The sequence below is a fragment of the Thunnus maccoyii genome, chromosome 14, assembly GCF_910596095.1.
Source record: "Thunnus maccoyii chromosome 14, fThuMac1.1, whole genome shotgun sequence".
Lineage (NCBI taxonomy): Eukaryota > Metazoa > Chordata > Actinopteri > Scombriformes > Scombridae > Thunnus > Thunnus maccoyii.
In genome coordinates this window covers 25,712,079-25,726,656 of record NC_056546.1, presented here as the reverse complement: position 1 = coordinate 25,726,656, position 14,578 = coordinate 25,712,079, and the positions used below count along the sequence as shown (strand labels likewise).

At 40.7% G+C, this 14,578-nt stretch overlaps 1 protein-coding gene across 1 annotated transcript; it reads right to left on the bottom strand.

Moving 5' to 3' along the window:
• Positions 1 to 1,108: 1,108 nt before the first annotated feature.
• Positions 1,109 to 13,442, bottom strand: LOC121911983 (L-threo-3-hydroxyaspartate ammonia-lyase). The gene is made up of 11 exons (XM_042433990.1): positions 13,196 to 13,442; positions 9,256 to 9,583; positions 8,539 to 8,655; positions 7,579 to 7,820; positions 5,585 to 5,750; positions 4,773 to 4,872; positions 4,464 to 4,539; positions 4,045 to 4,170; positions 2,833 to 3,000; positions 2,654 to 2,711; positions 1,109 to 1,698 (listed from the first exon to the last, which is right to left on the bottom strand). Exons 1-11 carry the CDS (start codon positions 13,309 to 13,311, stop codon positions 1,600 to 1,602), a joined length of 1,596 nt encoding a protein of 531 aa, XP_042289924.1. The 5' UTR covers positions 13,312 to 13,442; the 3' UTR covers positions 1,109 to 1,599.
• Positions 13,443 to 14,578: the final 1,136 nt, after the last annotated feature.

The window sequence follows — 14,578 nt, the reverse complement described above, 5'->3', positions numbered from 1 at the left end:
TATAAGGATCACCAAAGTTTTTACAGTTCACCACCATGGGATATGAATGTCTGTACTAAATTCACAGCGATTCATCAAATAGTTGTTGAGACATTCAAAAACCACAAATGTCAACTTAAGTGGTGGCACAAGAGGAAAAGTGAGGGGAACATCAGAGTTATTGGAATTCATCCTCTGGGCACCATGAATATCTGCAGCAAGTTTCATAGTAATCCATAGTTGAGATATCTCAGTCTGGACTAAAGCAATGGACTGACCAACAGAACGACATTGCTATCCCTGGTGCCATGCTATTAGCTTGGCTAAAAACATGAAAATATATTCCATAATAGATTTTTTGACCACTTGGGAGCAGCAGAAACAAGCTATAAACACAACACTAACATATTAACATATTTTAAGTTGACATGGCAAACATGTTAGCTAATGTTAAACTTGAGGCTCAGAGTTATTTACACACCCAGCAGACAGAGAAAAACATCAGTGTTCATCTGAGTGTTTCAAGCAGCCTGACAAATTTTAAATCCAATATTCACTCTCCTTTTAGCTCTGATTTACTCTCCACCAACTTCATAGAAAAAAAAAAGAGCTGAAAGACATTCAAAAGCTCCATAGAGCTGAGAGAAACTGCAGAGTTGAGTGATAATTCTCTGTGGAGCAACTCATCTTGCATTACACATAATTAATAGTGTTAATATAAAAACATTGATTAGTGCAGCCTCGATCTAGGAAATGTTGACACAAATACAGTGACACGTAAACAGTGTGACATGGCCCGAACGAGGCTGAAGCAGTGGCACAGGGTCACCATGTCCTCTGCTTATGAACTTAAGAGCATTAGCCCGTCTTAAACAGCCCAGTCTCAACTAGAGCTGTCTCCAGCCATCAATCAGGGATGGATAGGGTAGGAGTAAATTACTCTCCCTTCCTGCTTCACTTTTACTCTTAGGAAAATACACTAACCATGAAGAAGTTATTTAAGAAACACAGAGGAGGAAAAGTTTTTTTCCTCTACTTTCCTTCCACACACCACAAATCAGGACAGATCATGGAGTTTGTCCATTTTTATTTGGAGAACGATTGTATTGGATTGACACTACCACCTTGAACAGTATAAATACAGAAATATATACAACAGTTTAAAAACAATATGGATTGAAAAATATATCCTTTATGTCTGTGTTTTAGGGAGCTACTTACTTCAGAAGGAGACCAGTGGAGGAGGAAGCCTGTGTCTACAGCGTATGATTCACACTCTGAGATTAATGGTAAACTATAAGAGCTACATTCATCCTCTCAGTGCAGTCTAACTACTTCACTGTAATTACAGGGTGGCGTGATTCAAGAACAATAGCAGCGTAAGTAGTAGAAGTAATATGAATAATATTTGCTCTATAATCTCAAGGCTTTTCTGTATACACTTAGGTTTGCTTAACAGCCATTCTCTTAATGAGTTTTATGTAACAGAGTTCATGTCATAGTTACAGGATGTGCTTGCAAGTCATCTCACATTTTATGAATATGTCACTTCGTCTTCTTTTTTTTTTTTTTTTTTTAACTTTCCTATTGTAAATATAGTTTGTGTTGATGGTGTTGGGATCACCGGTCCAGCCAGCATAGATAAGGATAGCGCTCACTCAGCGTCTTCCGCAGCTGAGCGCTCTGTGTCTTATCCCTGGTTTCCACCACACACTCCACCTGCCAACACACAGTTACAGTTAGCCCTCTGACATCACACACACACACATAGAATTAGGGCAGTGAGTGAGTTGCCAGTTAATTATGCAACACCTTTCACCTTTTGACACTGAATAAACAGTACGGTGCCAATTTGTTAGTGTAGACTGCAGGGGAAATAATGCAGAGCTGAGGCATAATGAGACAATTCTGCTTCTTCCCCATGTGATTTAACGGTTTCATTATTTTTTAACAGACACTTTGCTGAATAAAATTCAGGAATCAAGCTTTTTATCCCATTTGTTTAAAAGAAAGAGGAGATTTTTAAACCCCCATATAATGCAATTCATACTTTGGTAACACTTTCTAACAAGGCACCCTTTATAAAGGTACTGTTAGTCATGATATATGGCTTTATTAATGGTTAATAAATCATTTACTAATGCTTTATAATCAGGTTGTAAAAATTCCCATTGGCTGATCTGGCTATTGGCTATCTTTTCTATTTGATAATAATGCAGTTGTCAGGCCTGCAGCTGTAAGTGTTAATATATTGTTAATAAATGGATTTTGGCTCAGATTGTGTGCAGCACATTTGTAGAGGAAGTGATCAATTGCTCCAACCAGTCAAAGAGATTTTTCACAACCCAGCAACCCCAAATTACTCTCATTAATTTCTTATAATTGTTCCATAAATCATTAGTAAATTATTTATTAACTATTAGTAAAGCCATTCGTTACAATTTATACCTCCTTTATAGGGGTTGTTACAGGAGATAGTGGTACTAATATTTCTTGCAATGTAAGCTGAGCACAGATTCTTTCCAGATACAAAAAACAACAGTCATGGATCTTTATTTGACTATTCTTGGCCATCTAAATCCTGCCAAATCTCTGCAAACTCCAAAAGTAGACGAGCAGGTTGGCACGGAGGAGGAAAGACAGGAAGGTGAAGAGGAGAGATTTAGTCACCTACCTTGGCCTTGAACAGGTCTGACTTGTCACTGTGTCTCCGATGGCAGACATCCAACAACCTGTGGGAGGAAAAGAGAGAGAGAGCAAAGAATTAAGAGTCTTCTTTTATGCTGTAAAAACTAGACAGACTGAACTGTAGTATGCAGCAGCAGATCAAAACATCCTTGAGTGTTGACCCACCTGACGTCCTCTCTGGAAAGGACGTCCAGCAGCTTAGCCATGTCTCCTGGCCATTCTCCCAGCTGCACGGAGAACTTACTGACCCGCTCATCCAGCACCAGGGCTCGGTCCACACACTGCCTCACCAGCTCCAGCTCCATGTTAGCGCTGCTCACCACCACAGCAACCCTACAGCGGAGACAATCACACAGAGAAGGAACCTTGTTTCATCTGCAGCCAAGCGGATTAGTGCTGCTGACATTGCTGTATTGCCAAAAACGTCAGCTTTTCTCAGGCATTAAGAAAAATGTCTCAGAGTTAAGACTATATTTAAAATGATACAAAGGGGTCTGACATCGTTTCAAACAACCAGGATTCACATACACAGGAAACATTTTGAGTCATGAAATCACATTTTAAGTTAAATAAATTAAATTAAATGTATGCTGGTCTATATTCATATCAGTGAACATCACGCTGACCTGAGCAGATAACAGTGAAGTAAGAACTTTCTTTATCTGGAGAACCCAATTTCAAACCCGATCAACCCCCTACTGATTCCCTTCAAGTTCCTGGGCCTCTATATTTTTATTATTGTCCAAATCTCATGTGCAAAGCCAAACCAGGAATCAATTGATTCTACTTACAAGTGTTGTGTGTGTCTCCACATGATCTTATTCCTGTGTGCCATAGACCTTTGGTGTTGTCCAAAGACTAACAGCGATCATGTTTTCATTCTCCAGAGAGTAGTTCTGTGTATAGCAGATGCCACTGCACATGAGCAGGAACATGATTCCATCTACAGAGCTTTGCTAGCTTGTCGTGTTACATATCACAACTTCTCAACTTTGCACTAAAGGTACATCTGCCATACACCGAACTACTCTCCAGAGACTGAAATGTGATCGCTGTTATCAATCTTTGGAGCCATTTCTAAACAAATTAATGTGCCCAAATTCTTCGTAATGAAGGAACATGTCACACAGTGCAACAATGTGGTTCACTGACATGTTTTTAATAGTTTCTGGAAAACAACGGAGGTCTACGGCACAGAGGAATACGATATATCAGGCTATGGATACACACACAATACTTGTAAGTAGGATCAGTATATTGTTAGTTTGGCTGAAATCACCAGCCTTATGCAGCTGATTCTGACCTTTGACCTCTGTGTAAGAACATTACCCTATGAGGTTCACGGAGGTACACACAATATTAAAGAGTCGGACCCACTTTTTGCCTCTCAGTTCTGGTAGTTGTCCGGCCAGGATGGCAGCCAGTCCCATGGCTCCCTCTGTGTCCACAGTGGAGCGCTCAAACTCCTGAAAGCGCAGCATCGCCACCAGAGCATCCTCCTCACTGTGAGCGAGTAAAGAAAAGACATCAGGACAGCCATGTCATATCAATTACAGAATAGTTGAATAGTTCGTTATATTTCAAAATTACGTTTGAATAAAAATAATAATAAACCTCCCCAAAAATTATTGAAATAAAGTACCTAAAATTCAGCAGTCAATATTTTAAAAGGCAAAATGTAAAGATTGCTCATAACAGAATTTTTACACATTTTTACAGTGTATATCTAATTTTAGAGTAAAGCTTTCAAATGAGGCTTTAAAGTGTGAATGTGCTGTAATGTGGAGATGCAGTACCTTACAGAGATGACTTTGTCTACCAGTTTCTTTGCCAGCTGGAAGGTGTTAACGCCAAGCGAGCGCTCCATAAGATCTGACAACAGACAGAAGATCAACATATGTTGTGTTACTGCGGCAGAGAGAGAGTGAAGAGCCTCTTGAGCTTCTAGCAAGAAAATGTGCAGATAATAATGAGGTTTATTCAAACTTCACATCACATTACAGTTATGTACTAAATGTCTGAACTAACACTGATCACTTCAGTGGTCAGTTGTATTTCATCTGTCCAGGCTTTTAAACATCCTTCCAGACATGAGCTGAGTTTACCTCCATAGAGTTTCTTATTGGGGTTGCTGTGCATGCCTTTGATTGGACCATCTGTTTTCAGAGATTGTAGCAGCAGTGGGAAACCTTCTGGTTCAATTCCCTGTCAAAGAAAGCCCATGCAGTTAATTAATTAATTCAGAAACCATTTTTAAACTTAAAATCTTCTACAGTCCTTCCTCATTTACATTTACCCTTTAATAATAAAAGTGGTGAATTTCTCTTGAATGGGTGCAGATATTTTGTACAGTCAATGTATACACATGTAGCATACAGCAACCCGTCCACTGTAAATAGATGTGGTACATCTTGAGTGCTAACATCAATAAATGTGAAACATTTAGATGATTACTATAAACAAGCAAGACCATATGGAAAGATTTTTAGCCTCTCGCAGAAAAATGTAGCAAGAAACGCCCTTGCTTTACAAAGGGATTTGTCTTTGTAAAGCAACAGTGTTTATGATCTAATGATGGAAAATTGAAGGCAATTCTTGTTGCTCCAGTGTAAACAGAGCAAAAGCTGTCAGGGTTTCAGCTGTAGGCGGATAATGGAACAAGAGGAAACAGGGGAAACACTTCAAATACATTGATCTTGTTAAGGAAATCTAAGCAGATTGAAAAACACACTTGGATCAACACCAGTGAGATGTAGGAGGCAAGTAGCAGCCTCATATTTGCAACGAGAAGCAAGGGTTTATGGGAAATGTGACCTCATTTTGAGAATCACTAGCACAAACAATACCACTAGTGTGAGATTCCTCTCTCTTCTGCTTCCCTTAATTACTAAAATCTTCCCTCTGAGCATCTACTTACGATGACAAGAATTTCTGAGTTGAGGTGTTTGATGGCTGCAGCTGTGCCAGCCAGTAGACCGTACTGTCCAGCTGCAGGAACCACCACTGCATCCAGTTTGGACACTTGCTCATAGATCTCCATGCCCACAGTGCCCAGTCCTGCCAGGTATGCTGCACTTTCATCTCTGGACGCCAGAAAAGAGAGAAAGAAAGGGGGAAGAGATGAGCTGACATGCTGCAGAGTGTCCTGATGATCAGCACACCTCGTGGGTGTCATAAAGTTTCTTTTGTGATAAACATTCTCATCACAGTCTGTCCAGTTTCTCTGCATTGTGCACACACACAGCAGACTTTAATTCAATAGATGACAGAAGTAATATGTCCTTCTTTCTTATCTCACAATGGGAAATTGTGGTAGAAATATGATTTCTATTCATGAACATCTTCCATTACAGCATCCAAAAGTAACCATAGTGTTATACAACCCTTGAAGTTTAGTTGGTTCAGTTTTTAGTTCAGTTTTCTGACTATGAATCTTCTTGATGTGTTTTTGTTACACTATGGCCCCATTCACACCTGGTATTAACATGTGATCCATATCTGTTATCAATAAGTACTCTTGTTAAATTGATTCTACCCATATTGCGATCGGGTCTCAATGTGCAAATTTGCTAGACAGGGCTGGCAGACTTGCCAACAAACATGGTGCATCATAGATGGAAGCAATGTGGTATATGGGCATCATTCATTTTTTGTGAGGGAGGATTTATTGCTACTGCTACTACTTGTAGCTTTTGCCAGGCTTGCTTAAGCTAGCAGGTAGAGGTGGAGTTAGATGTCCTGTCAGCGGGCTGGGAGGATTTTCTCCTCATGAATGAGGTCACGCTGTACAGATTGCATTTACATCTGGCTGAGATCCAATCACAATGCGAGCATAACCACCTCAAGATGTGGTCTGGCCAATCCGATCGCAATTCTGTGTGCATTTACTCCTGATATTAATATGTGTTTTTCCTCATCCACATAGGTGTAAATCTACTGTATGTTGTAACGTTTACTATTATCCTGTAATTACCACTTGTGGCCACAGTGGCCACTGTTCAGCGGCATGTAAAACATGAAAAACGGATAAAGTGTTTAAACTTGAAGTGTGATGAAAACAGACATCTTTCATGGCAGAAATTTCAACATGTCATAAAAGATCTAAAAATGTATTGTACAGTAGAGTTGTTTGTATTACTGGAGTATTCACCCTTTAAAGGACCAGTGTATAGGAATCTAGTGGTGAGGTTGCAGATTGCAACCAGTTGAATACCCCTCCCCCTTCCTCTCCCCCTCCAAGCATGTAGGAGAATCTACGGTGGCCAGTCGCAAAAAACGGGAAAGGCCCTCTTTAGAGTCAGTGTTCAGTTTGTACATTCTGGGCTACTGTAGAAACATCGCGGTGCAACATGACGGCCTCCGTGAAGGAGGACCCGCTCCCTATGTAGGGCTCATTCTAAGGTAACGAAACACAACAATTCTTATTTTCATGGGATTATACATTAATTAAAACATCATTATAAAGATTGTATTGCATTGTTGTGCAAGAAACCACTCTACATTGTGACATTAAAATTACAACAACAGCCCTAGGATCCTGGTAATGTGCATACTGGAGTGACTGAGAACACAGCCATGGTTAACATTATCCATCGTTACATCTGTACTTTTCCTGCTCTGACAAAAAAGGATGATTTGATCAAATGATTGGGCATTTGCTTATATGATGCAAGTGAAAAAGAGATGATCTCAGTTATAGTTCTTTAAACATCAAATAACATTAAACATAACACCACTATATATAGATTTGCTCCAGGGTGAGATTCTTCTTCACTTGTTCAGCTGATTATTCTGATGGTTTACATTCATGCAATAGCCAATAATTCACCAATATCATTAGTGCAGTGGCCATTAGACATGGTTCTGAACTCTGTTATGTCAAATGTCAGAGTGAGTGTTAGTGAGACTGACTCTTCCAGGTAGAGGTATCCGTTCTCTTTGGCCAGATGGCGGGCATGGTTCTGGGAGTCGTGGCCGGTGCTGCCATAGGAGATGACCATGGCGCCATAGTCTCTGTAGATCCTGAGGCGAGGTGAGGAGCAGCATGATGGCATGATGACAAATACCGGGATCTTAAGCTCCACCGCATGGTGGGCTACGGCCATGGAGAAGTTACAGTCACTGGCCACGATCACACCCTTCCTCTGCTGCTCCTGGAGGGACATGAAGTGTGAGCAAAGATGTAAAAACACTTGCATATATCTTATATACCACAAATAAAATGAACTATTTTCTCTTCATCATTCAGGTTGACTATTGGCTTTAAATAAGCAACATAAAATAGACAATGGCCTCATCATCAAATTAATTAGGAAATTAGTATTACAGTAGTATAGAATTATTGCAACCAAATGAGATTCTCCATATCATCTTTCTTGAGCAATATTGTCAGTGGTGTTGTTTCTCAAAATGTTGCCCACAATTCCCATAATCCCTGCTGCTTCCTGTGCTGATCCTTGCTTCTTCAGTTTTGTGGCTTTACTGAAGGGGATAAAGAGGTTGGAAGTGATTTTTCCACCTGTGTGCTTAAAGCTGAGAAATGTTTAAAAAACAAAAATTTGCTGGTCGTCAATTCACAGTCTTGACAATGATAAAAACTCTGACTCAGTATACACATGGAAAAGGGCACATTTTTAAGCCACTGATCATTAACGCTGCAGTCAGGCTATTTTTGTCCCCATAGGTCAATAATGGTCATTTAACGTGTGTCTGCACGAACACACAGATTAGTAGATCACACTGACGAGGCACCTTCTAGAGTCACTTGACCTGATAGACAGGAAGGGATCATCCTCTCTCTCTCTCTCTCTCTCTCTCTCTCTCTCTCTCTCTCTCTCTCTCTCTCTCTTTCTCTCTTTCTCTCAGTTTGACCTGTGTGAGGGAGGTGAGCAGGTACAGCACTCCTCTCTCTTTCACGGAGCCTGTGTAGTGCAGTTGCTCCTTCTTCAGGTAGATCTCCATGCCGTATTGTTTGGACAGTCTGGAGTACTGAAAAACATGAAGAAGACAATTTTTAAGGACAGCTCTATTTATAATCTCACAAGGAATTTGTACTGTACAGAAGGTCAAAAACTCTACCCTGGTAATTTAGGAAGTTGTTTTTCTTTTTACTAACCTGTGTTTAATCTAGAAATGAAAAGTAAATTCATGCCTCTCAGAATATATATCTCATGTCTAAATTGATTTGATAAGGTTTAACTTAAGCACATGTTCAAACTAACAATTCCATTGATATTGACTGGAAATGTACATAGGTACGATATCATTTTAACATGCATATAGTATGTTCAAAATAACAGCTAAAGTCAAAGAAACTTCGTTTAAAAAAAGGGAAATTATGATACAAATTACATGTAAAATATGATATACTACACACTGAATTAAAACACATTATGTTTATACTAAGATATATGCCTCATCAAAATGATGTACAGTCTATAACAAATTGCTTAATTTTTAGATTGATTTCCTGAGGGTTCCCCTGTCAAAATCCCAAAACAGCTCCTATCATGTCCATGTAGTGATAGAGATGATGTTTGCTCTCCTGAGAGGTCAGAGGTCACCCATCTTCATATTATTTTAGTGTACCGTGCAGGGCGTCTTCTGTATCCCTGACTGGATCCTGAAGGCCGCAGCGCTGATGTCCTCAAAGCGGAGGTACTGAACAGGAGGTCTGGAGACAACCCTGAACTCGCTGAGTCGTCTGGTCTTGGGTGGGTCCATGAGCCTGATCTCGGGGCTCCCCACCACTCTGATGTCATGGACCTTCACATCTCCATTGAGGAGTTCTTCCTCACCAAAGTCCTTCAACCTCTCTGGTTCAATGAGGGTGGGTCTGCGGGTTACGGTGCCATTACTGATGAGACCTCCTTTGTAAGAGCCGCCGGGCTGACCGGGGCCCAGACGCAACTCCTCTCTGTGCAAGAGAAGGGTTGAATATTCATGTGAGATATACTGTATTTGAGAATACTGTCAGATAGTTCACAGATAATTCATTACAGAATCATAACGTTTTGACATACTTAGGCAGTAGAGCAGTGTGCTAAAAGTCATGTACAATCATTTTCCATTCTGTTTTGCTTTCCAGACTTTCATTCATTTTAGTACGGTATTAAAATAAACATGCAGTAGGTTTTATTTTTCTAAAACCTACCGCAAACCTACTGTAATTGTTGCATGCTAATGCATCAGTATGAAAATCATTGACTGGTTTGAAAAGTGTGTTGTGTGTTGAATATTTGTGGTCAGGAAGCTCCAATGTCTGGGTTTTAAAGTTCATCTTACAAAGCCAGAAGATAGACAATAAGCAAACATGGATGCTGAGTAAAAGTAGATGTAAATTTGATAGCTTCTTGAATTTAAATGGTTGTTTTCCACAGCCAACTCATGATGTTGGAACTTCCCAAAAGACTTGTCAGATCAATTCAAGCATTTACCTGGATGTTTTCCACTGAACCATCAGGCAACAATAATGTTTTTTGACCAAAAAATTAAGCTTCATCCTTTTCACTTTGATGGATTACTAGCATCTGTGCATTGATATTCATAAAATCCATAATACTGCAGTATATTTTGAAAATGTTTGGCAGTGATGTATATATAATTTGTTGTTTAGAAAAGCATACAAGGGCCCTCAGTACAATGAGCTGACAAAGACTTACTTCCCAAAATATTAGACTGTAGAAAAATGACTGATTACTCTCGCACAGATTTATGACATTTAAATCTAAACCAATAACAAAAACATTTCCATAAGCAGGTCCCTTGGAACAAATTCTGATGAAGTGGGTTGTTTTAGAACTGATGTAGAGATAAAACTTTATAAAACTAAGTGTGAAAGTGTACTATATGCATCATAGGAACAGAAGAATATAACACAAGTCGACCCGAGGCAAGGCAGAGTGAAGGAGGGAGGAAAATCCAACAAGACTGATGACATTCAGCATGTGTCACCACTATATAGTGTTAGAGACTATGATCTGTTAACCTGCAAGCCCAACCCACACACACACCAGGCTTTAAATCACGTCACTATTTATTCACCAAATTCTAATTATACACTGGAACTGCATTTCAGACATCACTTCAGAACCACAGTCTCTTTGACATTTGAGGCTGGTTGTAAAAAACTTTCTAAAGTGACAATTTTACAGTTTCAACTTCGTGAACTGCTTGAATTGAAATTGAACTGACCTCAACCCTGACATGAAAGTATGTGAATGAAACCCCCCCACCCACCCACACACACACACACACATACACACATACACAAACACGATCCTTCAGTCTAAGATGAATTGATTCACCTTTCATGTCAACCCAGCGTTGAATCACTGTGACAGATTACATCTATAAGTCAACTTATGATTCATCGGGTCGTTCAGCTCCTCTTTTCAGGAGACACACAAACGATTAAAGTGGCAATTTAGGGCCAAAGACAGCAGTATTTGATTTATAACAGCTCAGTAAAAGTCTATTGAATATAATCTAACAGTACCATTCATTTAAATAATTCAATTTCTTTCCAAATATTGAGTCTACTTTCATTTCTCAAATGACATTGCACAAAACTGGATTAAACATCAGACTTGTTTGTGGATGCTTCTGTAAGCACGTAGTTAACCAGGAAGCCCCTTAAACAGTAAAAACATAATAATAGGATTACACCCTCTGGAGATTAACCCTGTCACTTATCCACTAAAGCAGACCACAAATGGTTAACAACTAAGTTTGAAACTTTGAATGAGGTTGTGCAGAGGAGCGATGCCGGTTGCATATAGATCTAGGCAAAAAGCCAGGTGTTTGTTGCTTCAGTCACTCAGGCAGGTGGTCAGATAAAGCTGATTGACTAAGTTTTTAACTCAAGAAGAGTAAAATAAAAGAGAATGCAGTGATGAAAGTGCTTTGCTGAGCCTCAATAACATCTCCTCTGTCTTCAAGAGGCCACCAGGTGGAGCAGCTTTCCCAAACAAATAGTCTGAGTTTCATCCAGTGCTGCCAGCACTCTGCAGAGAACATCCCTGTCTATTTATATCACAATGATCTGCCATAAACAATACTATGACCTTTCACCTGGTCCCCTGGGTCCATTACTGCCCTCTGCCCTACTTGTCAGTCCATTATTCAGGCACACAGTTTGCTCTTTAACATGGCTGTGAATGGTAAAGTCCAAGGCTGCACCTGTGATTAGAGTGCATTGGTTCAAAAGCAGAGTTCAAAAACAACATCAAAGGGGGAAAAAGAGCAACACAGCAGCCGGAATCAAACCTCAAAAAGAGGAGATGAAGAGCTGAGATGGTAAAAATAGGTTCTTTTCATTTTAGATGGTACAAAAAATGAAAAGTGAGGATGAAGCAAAAAGTGAAGGAGACATTTCAGCTCACCAGGCTTTCATCATTGTACTATCTCAGCTTCTTAGGCTTTTTTAAAGGCTAACTGTCTGATGTACTACTTCCTTTCCCCACTGAAACAACGTGCATGTGGGAAGAAATGTCTCCCAGCACTGTATGACCCTGATTGTTCATCATCATAAGCACAATTCTGTATCTTTACATCTTCCAGACCTGGGTCAGACAGCATTTTTCTTTCTTTGTCTGGATTGTTTTAGCCTACTTAGGTACCATACGTGTGAGACATTGTGTCAGAAAGTTTTTGAAGGATAATTTTCTGTGATTTTCTGATTGAAGATTCACGTCTGTCCAAAATTATTCTGATGTATTGAACCTCACTAGTCATGGTGTTCCACATAGGCTGCAACAACACACAGGAAGTATTGCAACCTCAGTTTGACCTTAGATGTAATGTCATTTATATATTGAACAGTATTGGCACAGTATTGCACTAGATTCTTAGATTCAATTTAACTTTCTGACCCTGTGCCACTATCTGAATTCTCTCTGTCTTTCTTAAAATATGTAAGAATTACCTGCTGACAAAGAGGAGAATAATGTAGAGGACCAAGCGAAGGAGTAAGTCTACCAGGGCACAGAAGGAAGGGAGTAGCACTCCTCTACAAGGAGCAGGAGCTGAGGAAGAGGAGGTAGAAGGTGGGCAGATGGAAGAGGAGGAGGCAGTTGCTGTTGGGGGCTCAGATGGAGCAGGAGAATGTTTGGGGAGATCCGTCTGAGGAGGAAGATGATTGTCGGAAGGGAGGTTGGAGATCTTAGATTTGGGGACTGCAGTCGTCAAACATGGATTTGAAAGACAAACAGGTGGTTTTGTTGATTCCCTTTCAAGATTTAGGTGAGGGGAAAGCGGCTGAGGGGGAGATTGGACATCTAAGGATGTGTTTGTTAGATGAGGCTGCAAACAAAGAGGAGGAGAAAGAGGAAGAGGCACTAAAGCTGTAGAAGTAGCAGCTGCCTCCAAACTCAAACTAGAAGGAACAGCGGGAGTCTGTGACTTGTCCTGGTTTTGGGATGGAGATTGATTCTTGTCCAGGGCAGGGTCTAAATCTGGCACTACTGGACTGGTCTGGGTAGGGGAGAGGTCCGAAGGGTCTGAGTGGCTACATGTTGTAATTTCCCACCTCTCCCAGAAGGGGTCATTCTCCTCGCAGTCTTTGATTGCAGGCCTTGGTGAATATAATCGCTCGAGACGCTCACTCAAGTAGCTCGAGTAGAATAACTGGGCAGCAAAGTTCATCCTGGTCGAAGCACTGTCCTCTTAAAGTCCAAAGAGTCTTGTATCTGTAGCTGAATCCCTCCTCTGGTTGCTGTGGTGTGTCCGAGGGATAAGAGGACACTGACTGGTGCTGCTCCCACGGTGTAACATCCCCTGCCCCAGCTCCCTCCCTCTTTCACTGCGCAGGGGCTATTTAAGAAGGGATTACCCAGGGACACATGCATGTTGGCTCTGCAGCATCTCTCCATTGGCCTGGCCCCTCCCAGGGCTCTATTCCTAGTCCCAGACCAGGATTACTTCCCTTTCTGTGACGTAGTGCTAATCAGACAGTCTAAGGAGATAGATGCAGACTTAGGGTTTATCTAGGGAGCAGTGATCTGGAGGCTCAACCAAACAGAGGAGACAACTGTGAGTGGAGGATCAGAAATGAAAGGGCTGCGCCCAGAAAATTGCCAGATCTGAAAAAAAAAATATATATATATATACACTCATATCTCCATTCTACATATCTAGAATCATGATGCTGGGCAGTTCACCTTAAGCCTCTCTGAGATACATTGAGGGCATCAGCAGACAATCTTCTATTCAGTGCATTGCTGTCACATGTCAGCTATAAGAAACTGAAGCAGGATGTTGCTGAAGAGCAGCACAACTGCCCTGGATAAGTTTTAACAACACAGCCGAAGAGTACATGTAGTATAACTGCAGCGAGAGACAGGCTGCCAGCCAGACAGATAACAGAGACTTTAGGGAAAGTGGAGAAGAGGTAAATTGGCTGCTGCCAGCACTCAGCAGGTAGTCCAGATCCAATCCAGCCCTGATCTAATGTCCAACACGTCCCTCAAATCCAAACTTGGGAACAACAGTGATGTGTTCCTGGCCCCTTCTAAATAATGAGTATGCCCCAACTCAGATTGCTAGAGGAATGTGTATAATCAGAGATAATCCCTTTAGCAGACGTGGCTCAAACAGTATTTGCAGGTAAATCTGAGTGTAGTCAATGGAGTGTGAGATGGGTTGTGTTTACTGCCTTAGCATAGCGCAGATGGTTTCATGTAAGTTGTCAGTCACAGAGAAGGAAGTTAATGTTCAAAAGTTTTCCAGTGACTGTCTAAAATTTCCAGTAATAGTTGTAATATACTGATATGCGCTGACACATCAGGGTACTCCACTCTCCTTTTTCCCAGCATCAATGTGCATCAACGCTTCAGAAAAACTGAAATTTTACCACATTTGCTCCCAGGATTGACACATCCCAGCAACACAAGCGAGGTGTAAATTGATGTTT